Here is a 14,927-nt window from a genome sequence, read left to right as displayed (position 1 = left end):
TTGAACCCATAGATCCGAATCCCTGGAGCAGCCTGATTAGGCCCAAAAACCTTGATCACAATTCATCATATAGTGGGGCAAATTGGCACGCAGCTCGTAGCACTTGGAGCAGTCTCACAGCCTCAACACCATGGAGAAAGGTGTGAATATAGCGAGAGAGTGTGAGTGAAATCAGCCTCATCCTTGCCTTCGGTCACACTTTAAAACTTTCAAGTGTTAAACAAATCTGTTACTACCACCAAGATGAAACTTACTTACCGGTAGTTCCTGAAAGGTAGCTTTGGGGAAGTGAACGGTAATCCTTTTTTTTAATATAAATTTTTTTTATTGAATTTTCAAATAGGTTACAGAAGGGAAAAAAAATTATTTAAAAAACTATTGTTATGATACCAGCCCCCTCCTTTGTGAGAATTGCAAGAGCCCTAGTGAAAGGGGGGTCAATGACCCGAGAGAGAGAGCAAGAGAGAGAGAGAGACAGGCTGAATGGACACAGGAAATGGAAAGACAGCAACGTGCTGGATACCGCATTCCACTGGGACAAAAGCTGGCGACTGTGGCATTGTTCTCAGGAGACACCTGGGAACTGCAGACGTGCCAACTCGCAGGGACATTGTAAAGCCCTCGGGCAAAGTGGGCTGGTTGAGAGAGAGAGATTGCATCACCTGCAACCTGATTGACACCTGAGATCCCGTGAGGCAGTATAAAGAAGGGTCTGAAAGAGGACGACCCTCAGACGCACCAAGGAGACACCAAGAAGCACGATACCGCTTCCCGTGGGAACGGGAAGCCATTTTGAAGAAAGCCACGTGCGTTAAATTCCGAATGCGGAGTTTGTGGCTAGAACCAACGGAAGATCGCTTTTAACTAACAACGGGGAAGATCGCTCCCCTGATTCCACGGATGTTTTGGGCAAGTTTTTCCGTTTATCTCTCTCTCTCCAACACGTGAAACCAAAAGGGAAAAGCCTGCAGACTTCAGAGTGACTCTTTATATTTCCAATTGGACTCAGTATTATACCCTAGACAACGAAAGAGCTTATTTCTGAGTGATTATTAATGTACCTGCGTTTTAGATTGAGTATTGACGCATGTTATCTGAATGTTTGTATTAACCTTAATTTTTGTGCCCCTTTATTAATAAAACTTTTGAAAATAGTACCATTGGACTTCAACTGACATATCTATCTTTGCTGGTAAGTGAAACCAGTTACTGGTTTCATAACAAGTGGGGTTCTCGTCTCGGGATTTGACACCAAAAAGGGGGAGGTCAGTCAATCGGGATTGTAAGTCAAAAAAAAATAATTTGGATCTGGTACGCAGGTAGCCAGACAGAAAAACCAGCAAAGATGGACGTGTGTGAATTTATGAAAAACGCGACTGTGGCGGCGCTAGAGGTGAGCACCAAATCAGACTTGTTAAATTTGGCGAAGGGGTTAGAGGTGGAAAACGAGCAGGATCAAGCTGAGAGGCAAAGACAGCATGAAATTGGGATCAGAGAGTTAGCAGCAGCCGAGAGAGCGGCAGCGGGGAGAGAAAGAGAGAGGGAGGAGCTAAGGAGAGAGCGGTTTAATGTTAGTCGGGAGCTGAGAGTAGTACCTCCGTTCGAAGAGACGGATGTTGATAGTTATTTCTTGCTTTTTGAAAAGGTGGCAGTGAACCAGAAGTGGCCACAAGAGCAGTGGGTCGCGTTGTTACAAAGTGTGTTAGCAGGAGGGAGGATTTGGGCAGCCATGATGCCGACCCGCCGACCGGCGAGTGCGGTGGCCCCGCCCCTAGAGTACCAAAGCTATCGCGCATGCGCGGTCACACGCAGCCTGTCCAGAAAAGCAGTGAGCAGTTTAAATCGGGCCAGCAGTAATCTGGCCAAGATGTTTTTACCGACCCTGTACCATGAGGGTTCCGAGGGTGGTAAAACAGAAAGCAGTATAGTAAAAGGGGGTAAGGGAGAGGAAATAGCCCTGCCCTTAGTGAAGAGAAAGGTCCTAGAGGTAGGAACTAAAGTTGAGAAACGGATAAAGTTGTTAAAATGTCCAGAGTTGGACATGGTTAATCTGTCTGGTTTGGCAGAATTGTTTGAAGAAGTTCAGAGTTCTAAAGGTGTTCTCGATGGTCCCGAGAGTGAAATGAGGGCAGTCTTAGAGAGGAAGGGTATCCTTGCTGTGGAGAAGTCAGCTGAAATGGCCGAGGAGGTTGTTTCAGCTCGCAGGGTTGCGCCTTCCCCAACGGGGGGCTGCCTAGAGAGTAACTGGAAGGATCGGGGGACGTTAGAATTTGAAAAAGGTACGGGTATTGAAAGCCTGGAAGGGGCCAATGTCCCGTTTGAGTGTGTCCAAGATGGGGGCGCACGTGGTGCTGAACCTGGTAACAGAGCTCAGGGGAAGTCTGAGGTGTTTGATTCAGGGGGACGGGGCGGCCGTCTTTGTGGATCAGATAGGGTTGGTTCAGTAGGAAAAGGGTTAACCTTGGTAACCGTGGGAAGTGTGAGTTCCACGGTGTTTGTATTCGAGAGTGGGGCCAAGGTTAATGCCGAATTTAAGGGGGGAATGAGGATTGTTATTGAAGGAAACGGAAAGTCTGTAGTTCCCAAGTCGAAGGAAGAAATTTTAAACCTGGCAGATCGCTCACAGAGTGAGTCGGGAAATAGCGGGGCCCCCCACTCTATTGTTACGCCAGGGTGGGGTGTGAAGAGGTTGCATTCGAAATGCTACCTGAAAGAGGAGTTGGAATTAAAAACAAATAGCCTGAAGGGTCTTGACAGTTTGGGGCATGGTGTTGAAAAAAATAGCCCCGATGAACGAGGCGGGCGGGAGTTCACCACGCCAAATTACTCAAAGTCCCAACGGGGGGACTCGCCAGAAAAGAGGTGACGGTTAATGGGGATGCCATTTTTTTTAAACAGCAAAGCAGGTTTTACGGGTTGCGCCAAAGCCTGTGAATAATAAAGACAGACCTTTGGAGACCTGCCGGCGAAGTAAACCGACCGAAACGATTAGTATTCGCATAAACTTTTGTAGATGCACCTAAGCTAAGATCACACCTCCTTAGTTATGTTGCTGAAGAAAACAAATAAATAAGCTGGTTATTGAGCTGAAGTCTGATGCTGCCAGGCGTTAGCATGGCACGTGAGGTTAAGGTATTAAAGGAAAGGGGCACTGTACTTGTTACCTGTTTAGATGCTGACTTGAATGTATAACTGTATTACTCTGTAGTGAAAAGAAAAGCTTCTGTATTGTGTTAGATTCAAAATTTCTGTAAGACTCTGTACCACTCTGTGTTTTTAACCGCTGGTAAAAAAACCTTTAAGAGGGGAGGTGTTATGATACCAGCCCCCTCCTTTGTGAGAATTGCAAGAGCCCTAGTGAAAGGGGGGTCAATGACCCGAGAGAGAGAGCAAGAGAGAGAGAGAGACAGGCTGAATGGACATAGGAAATGGAAAGACAGCAACGTGCTGGATACCGCATTCCACTGGGACAAAAGCTGGCGACTGTGGCATTGTTCTCAGGAGACACCTGGGAACTGCAGACGTGCCAACTCGCAGGGACATTGTAAAGCCCTCGGGCAAAGTGGGCTGGTTGAGAGAGAGAGATTGCATCACCTGCAACCTGATTGACACCTGAGATCCCGTGAGGCAGTATAAAGAAGGGTCTGAAAGAGGACGACCCTCAGACGCACCAAGGAGACACCAAGAAGCACGATACCGCTTCCCGTGGGAACGGGAAGCCATTTTGAAGAAAGCCACGTGCGTTAAATTCCGAATGCGGAGTTTGTGGCTAGAACCAACGGAAGATCGCTTTTAACTAACAACGGGGAAGATCGCTCCCCTGATTCCACGGATGTTTTGGGCAAGTTTTTCCGTTTATCTCTCTCTCTCCAACACGTGAAACCAAAAGGGAAAAGCCTGCAGACTTCAGAGTGACTCTTTATATTTCCAATTGGACTCAGTATTATACCCTAGACAACGAAAGAGCTTATTTCTGAGTGATTATTAATGTACCTGCGTTTTAGATTGAGTATTGACGCATGTTATCTGAATGTTTGTATTAACCTTAATTTTTGTGCCCCTTTATTAATAAAACTTTTGAAAATAGTACCATTGGACTTCAACTGACATATCTATCTTTGCTGGTAAGTGAAACCAGTTACTGGTTTCATAACACTATCAACCCTTCCCCCCCCTTAACCCCTCCCCCCTAACATAGCCCTATAGAAAGAGAGAAAAAAAAGAAGAAAAAAAGAAAGAAAGAATGCCTGGATATCGGAAGATCCCCACATGCTCCATGGAGTTTATAATAGCTTTAGTATATATATTTATTTATTTCCCCAGATAACCAATAATTTTATCTTCAGAGCACCTATATATTTAATCCTATCTTTTGTAAATAAGGGTGCCAAATTTTCAGAAATATTTCATATTTATCTCTTAAATTATAAGTAATTTTTTCAAGTGGAATGCAGCTCAAAATTTCATTTTTCCAACGATCTATACTTAAGTATGAATCCGAATTCCAAGTAACTGCAATAGCCTCTTTGGCTACTGCCAATGCAATTTTTATGAATTCTTTCTGATATTTATTCAGTTTGGATTTCGGTTTTATCCCTTCAATATCGCCTAGTAAAAATAATGTTGGATTATGTGGAAGTTGTGTTCCAATAAAATTCTTAAATTTGTCCAAAAAAGGTTGAATTTTAAAACAAGACCAAGTAGAGTGTAAAAAAGTACCAATTTCTTGATTACATCGGAAACATTGATCAGATAAATTTGGGTTTAATTTATTTATTTTTTGTGGTGTAATATATAATTGATGTAAAAAATTATATTGCACTAATCTTAATTGGATATTTGTTGTATTTATCATACTGTCAAGACATAGTCTTGACCAACTTGTTTCTTCAATTTTAATATTCAAATCAGTTTCCCATTTTTGTCTTGACTTATGAATTCCTTGTTTAATTGCCTGTTTCTGAATCAAACTATACATACAAGAAATAATTTTTTTAATTTTTCCTTTTTGAATTAAAGTTTCTATTTCATTAGGTTTCAGCAATAACATTGTTTGACCCAATTTATCTCTTAAATAAACCCTTAATTGGAAATAACAAAAAAGAGTGTTGTTTGATATTTTGTATTTATTCTTTAATTGATCAAATGCATTAATATACCTCCTTCAAAACAACCTCCTATATATCTAATCCCTTTTTGAAACCAATTGTATAAAAGTTGGTTATCTATTGTAAAAGGAATAAGTTTATTTTGAATTAAAGGTCTCTTTGCTAATAAAGATTTCTTTATCTCATCATCAACATTTATCTTATCCCATAAATCAATCAAATGTTTTAATATAGGAGATTCTTTCTTTTCCCGTATCCATTTAGATTCCCACTTATATATAAAATCTTCTGGTATATTTTCTCCTATTTTATTTAATTCTATTCTAATCCATGCCTGTTTATCTTCATCAAAAAAAGATGCAATAAATCTAAGTTGATTTGCTTTATAATAATTCTTAAAGTTTGGAAGTTGTAACCCTCCTAGGTTAAATTTCCATGTCAATTTTTCCAATGACATTCTTGACATCTTACCTTTCCAAAGGAACTTCCTCACACATTTAATTAACTCTTGAAAAAACATCTGCGGTAACTGTATTGGTAGTGTTTGGAATAAATATTGTAATCTAGGGAATATATTCATTTTTACAGAATTTACTCTGCCTACTAATGTTATTGGTAATGTCATCCATTTATCAAGATCTTGAATTTTTTTCAATAATGGTAAATAATTTAATTTATATAAATTCTTTATATCATTATCAACTCTTATACCTAAATATTTTATACCATTTATCAGCTATCTAAATTGAGTTAGTAGTCGACGTTGACTATAATCTCCTTTAGTAAGAGGTAGAATTTCACTTTTATCCCAATTTATTTTGTAGCCTGATATTTTCCCATATTCTTCCAATCTAGAAGATAATTTACGCAGCGAATGCAATGGGTTTGTTAAATAAAGCAGAACATCATCAGCAAATAAATTAATCTTATATTCTTCCTGGTTAACTCTGAAACCCATAATATCTGGGTCCGTTCTAATTAATTCAGCTAATGGTTCTATCGCCAACACAAATAAAGCAGGTGATAATGGACAACCTTGTCTAGTTGACCTTGTTAACTGAAATGATGTTGAAATTTGACCATTTGTCAAATTTAGCTTTAGGATTAGTATTTAAGGTTTTAATCCATTTTATAAAAGATTCTCCTAATCCATATTTTTCCAATACCTTAAATAAAAAATCCCATTCCAATCTATCAAATGCTTTTTCTGCATCTAAGGCAACTGCCACACTCATTTCCTCCCTCTTTTGTGCCAAATGAATTATGCTAAGTAACCGAGTTACATTATCTGCCGATTGTCTATTTTTGATCAATCCTGTTTGATCCATATGTATTAATTTTGGTAAGTATTTAGATAATCTATTAGATAAAATTTTTGCTATTATTTTATAGTCAGTATTCAACAAAGAAATAGGTCTATATGATGTTGGTTTTAAAAGATCTCTTTTTTTTTGGCAATACTATTAAAATAGCTGTCAAAAAAGATTCTGGAAGTTTATGTGTTCTTTCCGCTTGGTATATTAACTCCATTAAAGGAGGAATTAGTAAATCTTTAAACTTTTTATAAAATTCGGGCAGGAAACCATCTTCTCCTGGGGATTTATTACTATGAAGTGATCCTAGAGCTTCTTCGACCTCTTTTAATGTAAAAGGCATATCTAATCCCTTCTGTCCTTCTGAATTCAGTTTTGGAAGAGTTATTTGTGATAAAAACCTTTCTATCTCGACATTATCATTTTGTGATTCTGATTGATACAGTTCAGAATAAAAATTCTTAAAAGTTTCATTAATTTCTAAAGGTTTATAAGTAATTTTATTTACACTTGTTCTAATTGCATTTATCGCTTTGGAAATCTGGTCTGTTTTTAACTGCCAAGCAAGAATCTTGTGTGATCTTTCACCTAGTTCGTAATATCTCTGTTTAGTTCTCATAATTGCTTTTTCTGTTCTGTATGTCTGAAGTGTATTATATTGTAACTTATTGTTAACAAGCTGTCTTCATTTTTCTTCTGTCATATATCTTTGAGATTCTTTTTCTAATTTTGTAATCTCTTTTTCCAATTGATCTATTTCTACCATATATTCCTTCTTAATTTTAGAAGTATAACTTATTATCTGGCCTCTCAAATATGCCTTCATTGCTTCCCATACTATAAATTTATCATCAACTGAATGTAAATTTGTATCTAAAAAAAGTGAATCTGCTTTTTCATGAAATCACAAAAATCTTGATGTTTTAATAATATTGAATTAAATCTCCATCTGTAAATCGATTCCTCTTTATCCATCATTATCATTGTCAAGGGGGAATGATCTGACAATATTCTTGCTTTATATTCCATATTTTTCACTGTCTTGAATATTTGTGATAATAGGAAAAAATCTATCCTTGAATAAGTTTTATGTCTATTTGAATAAAATGACTTTACATTGCCTCGACTTGGTTCTACCACGCCAGCAATGACCGTACATCAACTCATTCATTCCCTGCACTTGGGTCTGGGCCCCAGTGCCTTGATTCGGCTGCCATGCCACAGCCACACTGAACCTTTGAGACTTCAGTTTACAAGATGTCAAGTCGTACAGACACTTCGAAAGCTCAACTCCGAAAGGGAAGTTACAGGTTATTATTTGCTGTGATTGTTTATTAGAAAAAGTGTTATTAATAAAGTATTCATTTGTTTTCTTTGCTGCCAGTAAGTAGTTGCTGAGCTTCACCAGCGCCATCTTCAACCAGAATATACCTCCACCTCCAAAAGAGTTTAATTTTTGGATAGACAGTAATCTACCTTCTGATACAATTATGATGGCCATCTTAAGAAATGTTTAAAATTTTTATCATTTCAGTTTGTGGACAGAATGAACATACGGCATTGCTATTATTGTTTATGATTACTAAAAGCTAACTTCAATTTCTAAATTAACAGTTTAAAAATGAATGCAAGTAATTTTGAAAGCTGGAAACAAATTTAAACAATGTTAATATAATACAGAGAACACAAGTGTTCATATACCTCAAATCCCAGTCTATCCTTTTCTTTCCAGAAGCAGAAGTGAGTCACTTTCTTGTCCCAGAACTCATCTGGTTTCACCACACACACAAGAGACACTTCAGCAGGAATCACATTCTAAATAAGAAAAGAAAATCAGTTAGACTTCCACATTTACAGCCTAACTGTGGAGGTATAAGGAAGAAACTGACTATATATTGGGCATTGTGTTTCAGGCCTTGGTGCCTGAAATAGATCTGTATTGTATCTGACAATGACTGCCATGATTTTGTCTATGCTCCAGGTGGTAGCATCCAGCAAAGTTGTCTTTGTTTCAGTGGCATGATATGTTTTTCAGGTAGTGGATTCAGCCCATCACATCACGAGTAAAGCCCTCCCAACCACTGAGCACATCTGCATGAAATGCTGTCATTGGAAAGCAGCATCCATCATCAGCTATCCCCAACACCCAGGCCATACACTTTTCTCGCTGCTGCCATCGGGTAGAAGGTACAAGAGTCTCAGGACTCTCACCACCAGATTCAGGAACAGTTGCACAGTTGTTGTCGTCTGCACTCTAGGTGATTTTTCATTGATCCTATTACAGTTAGCATATCAATGGAATAGTGAGTATGCACATAGGAAAATGAATCTCAGGGTTGTATATGGTGACACACATGAACTTACTTTGAATTTTGGTTCAGGAACCTGGTGGTTGAGGGATAATAACTGTTCCTGAACCTGGTGGGTTGTGACTCAAGGCTTCTGTACCTCCTTCCCACTGGCAGCAGCCAGAAGAGAGCATGGCCTGGATGATAGAGGTAATTGATGGATGGTGCATTCTTGTGGCAGCTCAATGTAAATGTATTCAATGGTGGGGAGGACCTTGCCTGTGACTGGGTTATATCCACCACTTTTGTGCACTTTTCTTGATTTTATAAACTTCTATCAGGTCTCCCCTCAGCCTCTGATGACAACCCAAGTTTGTCCACCCTCTTGTAGCCCATAACTTCTAATACAGATAGCAACATGGTACATCTCCTTGGCACCTTTTCCAAAGCCTCCACATTCTTGCTGTAATGGAGTGACCAGAAATGCCCTAGAAATACTCCACGTGTAGTCAAATTTTATATAGCTGCAAATGACTTCCTTACTCTTATTATCAGTGTGCTGACCAATAAAGGCGAGCAATCCATGTCTTCATATGTCTTCTTTACCAACCTATCTTCATGTGGGGCTATCCTTAGTGAACTGGATTTGAACCCCAGCCCACTACATATCAACGCTGTTCATTTTCTTGCCATTAAATGTATACTTTCTCCTTACGTACAACATCCTATATCCTTGGACTTTTGCTGCAAAGTGGCACGTTAATGGTCACTCCTCCACATTGTTCAGCACTCATTGATGGACATGCTGTATTCTTTATTCACCCAAAACAATATTCATGCTGCATTCACCCAAAACAATATTATGCAGCTCTTCTTCATTGTCATAACCTTTCTTATTTATGGACGTTAACAGGAACAATGTGGAGTTCAGCCATAACATTGAACTTTTCTCCTTAAGCAATGCAGCTACACTATGAAAATTGAATCAATTAGACAACAAGAGACTAATGCCATAGGGAGCAAGAATAAACTGGTGGAAGCAATAATTAAAAAGTGGGAATGATAGAATGGTTTTAATATATTGTGCTTAGTCTTCTTACTGAATCAGTGGACTAGACTCTATTCAGGGACTCATCTTTGGACCTGATTAGTATGCCACACTTGTTACCGACTTCATTAAAAACCTGTGTGGAGGAATGTGTGGCTATAAAAACTTGCTGCATATTCCCAAACCAAAAGCTGCAGATGAACCAGGAGGGTTGGATCTGTGGCACTTAAGTTTGGCGAGGCAGGTCTGCACAGGAAAACCAGGTAAGACTTGTGGATGGCAATTTCGAGAGCGAAGAGACAAGTCTGAGCAAGGTTGTAGGAGACATCGGATCCACATCACCTCTGGCAGGGTTTGCAGGACATTACTTTCTACAAAGTGAAACCCAATAGCATGAATGGCAGTGATACTTCAGTACCAAACAAGTTCAATGCCTTTTATGCCCGCTTTGAAAGGGAAAATACAACTACAGCTGTGAGGATCCCTGCAGCACCCGGAGGCCGATGTCAGGCTGTCTTTTAGGACGATGAGCCCTCGCAAGGTGGTAGGCCCCGAAGGAGTACCTGGTAAGACTCTGAAAATTTGTGCCAACCAACCGGCAGGTGTATTCAAAGACATTTTCAACCTCTCACTCCTATGGTTGGAAGTTCCCACCTGCTTCAAGAGGGCAATAATTATATCCATGCCCAAGGAGAGTAGTGTGAGCTCCCTTAATGACTATCGTCCAGTAGAATTCACATCTACAATGATGATCTACAATGCTTTGAGAAGTTGGTCATGGCTAAAATCAACTCCTGCCTCAGTAGGGTCCTGGACCCACTGCAATTTGCCCATCGCCACAATAGGTCTACAGAAGATATAATCTCATTGGCCCTTCATGTGGCCTTAGATCACCTGGATCACAAACATCTGTCAGGATGCTGTTTATTGACTACAGCTCAGCATTTAACACCATCATTCCTACAGACCTGATCGAAAAGCTACAGAACCTGGGCCTCTGTACCTCCCTCTGCAAATGGATCCTCGACTTCCTAACCAGAAGGCCACAATCTGAACGGAATGATAACAACATCTCCTCCTCACTGATGATCAACACTGGTGCACCTCAGGGGTGTGTGCTTAGCCCACGACTCTACTCTCTCTATACCCATGACTGTGTATTAGGCATAGTTCAAATGCCTTCTATAAATTTGCTGATGATACAACCATTGTTAGCAGATTCTCAGATGGAGATGAGAAGGTGTACAGGAGCAAGATATAGTGTACCAGCTGGTTGAGTAGTGTTGCAGTAGCATCAGTAAGACCAAAGATCTGATTTTGGACTTCAGAAAGCGTAAGACAAGGGAACGCAAACCAATCCTCACAGAGAGATTAGAATTGGAGAGAGTGAGAAATCTCAAGTTCCTGGGTGTCAATATCTCTGAGGATCTAAACCTGGTCCCAACATATTGATGCAGCTATAAAGACAATACATCAGCTATACTTCATTAGGAGTTTGAGGACAGCATTCTTTCAGGCTGCATTATTGTCTGGTATGGGAGTGGGGGCAATTGCACAGGTTCGTAAGCTACCGAAAGTTGTAAAATTTGTCAGCTCCATCATGGTTACTAGCCTCCGTAGCATCCAAAACATCAAAGAGCAGTGCCTCAGAAAGGCGTCGTCCAATATTAAGGACCCTCCCCACCCAGGCATGCCCTTTTCTCATTGTTACAGTCTGGTAGGAGGTACTGAAGCCTAAGCACACACATTCAGTGACTCCAGAACAGTTTTTTCCTATCTGCCATTCAATTTCTAAATGATCATTGAACCCATGAATACTACCTCACTTTCTTCTGTTTTTGCACTATTTTTAATTTAACAATACATATATACTTACTGTAATTGATTTATTTTTTCTACATTTATCATAATCTGCATTGTACTGCCAAGATAACAAATTTCACGATATATGCCAGTGATATTAAACCCAATTCTGATTATTCTGCCTCTGAGATGTAATAAGACCATAAGCTATAGGAGCAGAAGTAGGCCATTTAGCCCATCGTCTGCTCTGCCATTCAATCATGGGCTGATCCAATTTTTCCAGTCATCCCCACTCCCCTGCTTTCACCCCATACCCTTTGATGCCCTGGCTAATCAAGAACCTATCTATCTCCGCCTTAAATGCACCCAGTGACTTGGCCTCCACAGCCACTTGTGGCAACAAATTCCACAGATTTACCATCTTCTGACTAAAGTAATCTCTCCACATCTCAGTTCTAAAAGAACGTTCTTCAATCCTGAAGTCGTGCCCTATTGTCCTAGAATCTCCCTACCATGGAAATAACTTTGCAATATCTAATCCGTTCAGGCCTTTTAACATTCTGAATGTTTCAATGAGATCCCCCCCTCATTCTCCTGAACTCCAGGGAATACAGCCCAAGAGCTGCCAGACATTCCTCATACAGTAACCCTTTCATTACTGGAATCATTCTTGTAAATCTTCTCTGAACCCTCTCCAATAACAGTATATCCTTTCTAAAATAAGGAGCCCAAAACTGCACACAATACTCCAAGTGTGGTCTAATGTGCCTTATAGAGCCTCAACATCACATCCCTGCTCTTATATTCTATACCTCTAGAAATGAATGCCAACATTGCATTCGTCTTCTTCACAACCGACTCAACCTGGATGTTAACCTTTAGGGTATCCTGCACAAGGACTCCCACGTCCCTTTGCATCTCTGCATTTTGAATGCTGGCTTTGGCCTATCTTGTCATGTGCCTCCAGGTACTCCGTAATCTCATCCCTAACAATCAATTCCAACAACTTCCCAACCACTGATGTCAGGCTAACCGGTCTATAGTTTCCTTTCTGCTGCCTCCCACCCTTCTTAAATAGCAGAGTAACATTTGCAATTTTCCAGGCATCCAATACAATGCCAGAATCTATCAATTCTTGAATGATCATCATTAATGCCTCTGCAATCTCTCCAGCTACTTCCTTTAGAATCCAAGGGTGCATTCAATCAGGTCCAGGAGATTTATCCACCCTCAGACCATTAAGCTTCCTGAGCACCTTCTCAGTCATAATTTTCACATCACATACTTCACTTCTAACATTCCTGAATGTCTGGTATAATGCAGAGGTCTTGCACTGTGAAGACTGATGCAAAATACGCATTCAGTTCCTCTGCCATCTCTGCATCTCTCATGACAATATCTCCAGTGTCATTTTGTATTGGTCCTATATCTACCCTTGAATCTCTTTTACCCTTTATATACTTAAAAAAGCTTTTAGTAACTTCTTTGATATTAGTTGCCAGCTTCCTTTCATAATTTATCTTTTTCTTCTGAATGACCTTCTTAGTTTCCTTCTGCAAGTTTTTAAAAAGCTCCCCAATCCTCTATCTTCCCACTAGCTCTGGCTTCCTTGTATGCCCTCTCTTGCTTTTACTTTGGCTCTGACTTCACTTGTCAGCCATGGTAGTGTCCTCCTTCTATTTGAAAATTTCTTATTTGGAATATACCTGTCTTGCACTTCCCTCATTTTTTGCAGGAACTCCAGCCATTGCTGCTCTCCCTTTCGAGTCAACTTCGGCCAGGTTATCAAATGGCAATGTAACTTGGATTAAACACAATAAATATCTGATGCTGATTTTTTTTCAGGTATGATTTTACTATACCCAGCCAACAATTTTACAGCAGTGACATTCCCATTGCAAGAATACCAACAGCAGATTCCAGTGGTTTATATTTGTACATGTGCATGCTTCACATTCTGAGCACCATGCTCCACTCAGTTGATAAGCTATTAGAAAACACGTTAGCAATTTCAAACTGGTTACGTTCATTGAATTTAACAGTACAGATATAAGCTATTTGTTCTGCATATGTTCATATTGCTCAAAAACAGTAAAATAGTTAGTTTTATTTTATCCAGAGGTCAGAGGTCTAAAGCCTGGAGGTGGCTTGTTCTGGAGCTGGAGACCCATTTGCCTGTATGGGTGGGAAAGGGCTTCGTTTGCTGCTCTTGCTTGTTGTACGTCGGCTGCGTGTTGTAGGTGCCACAGACCAAGAGGACTGAATTAGCCCAGAATAAAAACTCAACTCTTCATTCCCTCTTTCTGACTTGACACACTAACCCTATTGTTTACTTAGAGATACAGGTTTCCCCTGCACTCCGAAGGTACAGCGTTCCTATGAAACCGTTTGTAATCTGAAATGTTGTAAATCGAAGAAGCAATTACCATTAATTTATATAGGAAAAATTTTTGAGCGTTCCCAGACCCAAAAAAAATAACCTACCAAATTAAAGCAAATAACACACAAAACCTAAAACACTAACATATAGTAAAAGCAGGAATGATATGATAAATATACACCCTATGTAAAGTAGAAATATTGTAGGTATTGTGTAGTTTCATTTATCAAACTCAGGAAGACAGCGAGCCAAAATCGATTTGGAGAAAAAAAAATTGGCACGTACACACATACGCATGTACATGCATGCACAAACAACTGCCCGCACAAGGCTTCACAGTCATTGTTGTCTTTCTCGGGGTAAACCCACGTATAAAGCGGGCAACACACACAAAATGCTAGTGGAACACAGCAGGCCAGGCAGCATCTATAAAGGAGAAGCACTGTCGACATTTCGGGCCGAGACGTTTTTCGGGCGCCTTTTTATCATAAAAGCAAAAATCCTCTTTGGTTAGTGAAAACAGGTACTAATGTAGGTCTTTCGTTACAGCGAGTTGTCGTAAAGCGAACGTTTGAAAAGCGGGGACCACTTGTACAGTGCAGAACAGGCTCTTCTGCCCCAACTAGCCCCACATTATTTCTGTAATAAGTAATTCATTTTGTTGTTGATAAAGGTCTGTTGTAGTTTTTCCCCCATTAATGAATTTTACAATGAATGCTCTGCATCAATGTTTTTACCTCTCTATAGTTTTTGAACTGGAATACAACATTTGCAAATTCGAGCACCAGTACTCTTCCCACACCCTCAATCAACTGAAAGACTGCAGCCAGAGCTTCAACACAGAACAGATTAAAAATATTACAGCCCAAATCTGGAGCTCATTCTAATTCAATTCAGGGGCTCAAGCACAGAAAATATTCTTAATAACTAGCTTTGCCCTTGCCTGAAGCATTCTTATCTGGCTATACTTTCGGCAAGTGCCCTCTC

The 14,927-nt window shown here is 39.9% G+C and overlaps 1 protein-coding gene across 4 annotated transcripts in view; it reads right to left on the bottom strand.

The window, feature by feature from the left end:
- sestd1 (SEC14 and spectrin domains 1) overlaps positions 1-14,927 on the bottom strand; it is a 128,313-nt gene that overhangs the window by 74,862 nt on the left and 38,524 nt on the right. For all 4 annotated transcript variants that reach the window (XM_073047108.1, XM_073047107.1, XM_073047110.1 and 1 more), the window contains exon 6: positions 8,123-8,236. In XM_073047108.1, the coding sequence (XP_072903209.1) occupies positions 8,123-8,236 (114 nt within the window). The remainder of the gene's footprint in view (positions 1-8,122; positions 8,237-14,927) is intronic.

Source organism: Hemitrygon akajei, chromosome 5 (assembly GCF_048418815.1).
Source record: "Hemitrygon akajei chromosome 5, sHemAka1.3, whole genome shotgun sequence".
Lineage (NCBI taxonomy): Eukaryota > Metazoa > Chordata > Chondrichthyes > Myliobatiformes > Dasyatidae > Hemitrygon > Hemitrygon akajei.
Note: the sequence above shows the minus strand (reverse complement) of the source record. Positions and strands in the feature narration are given on the sequence as shown.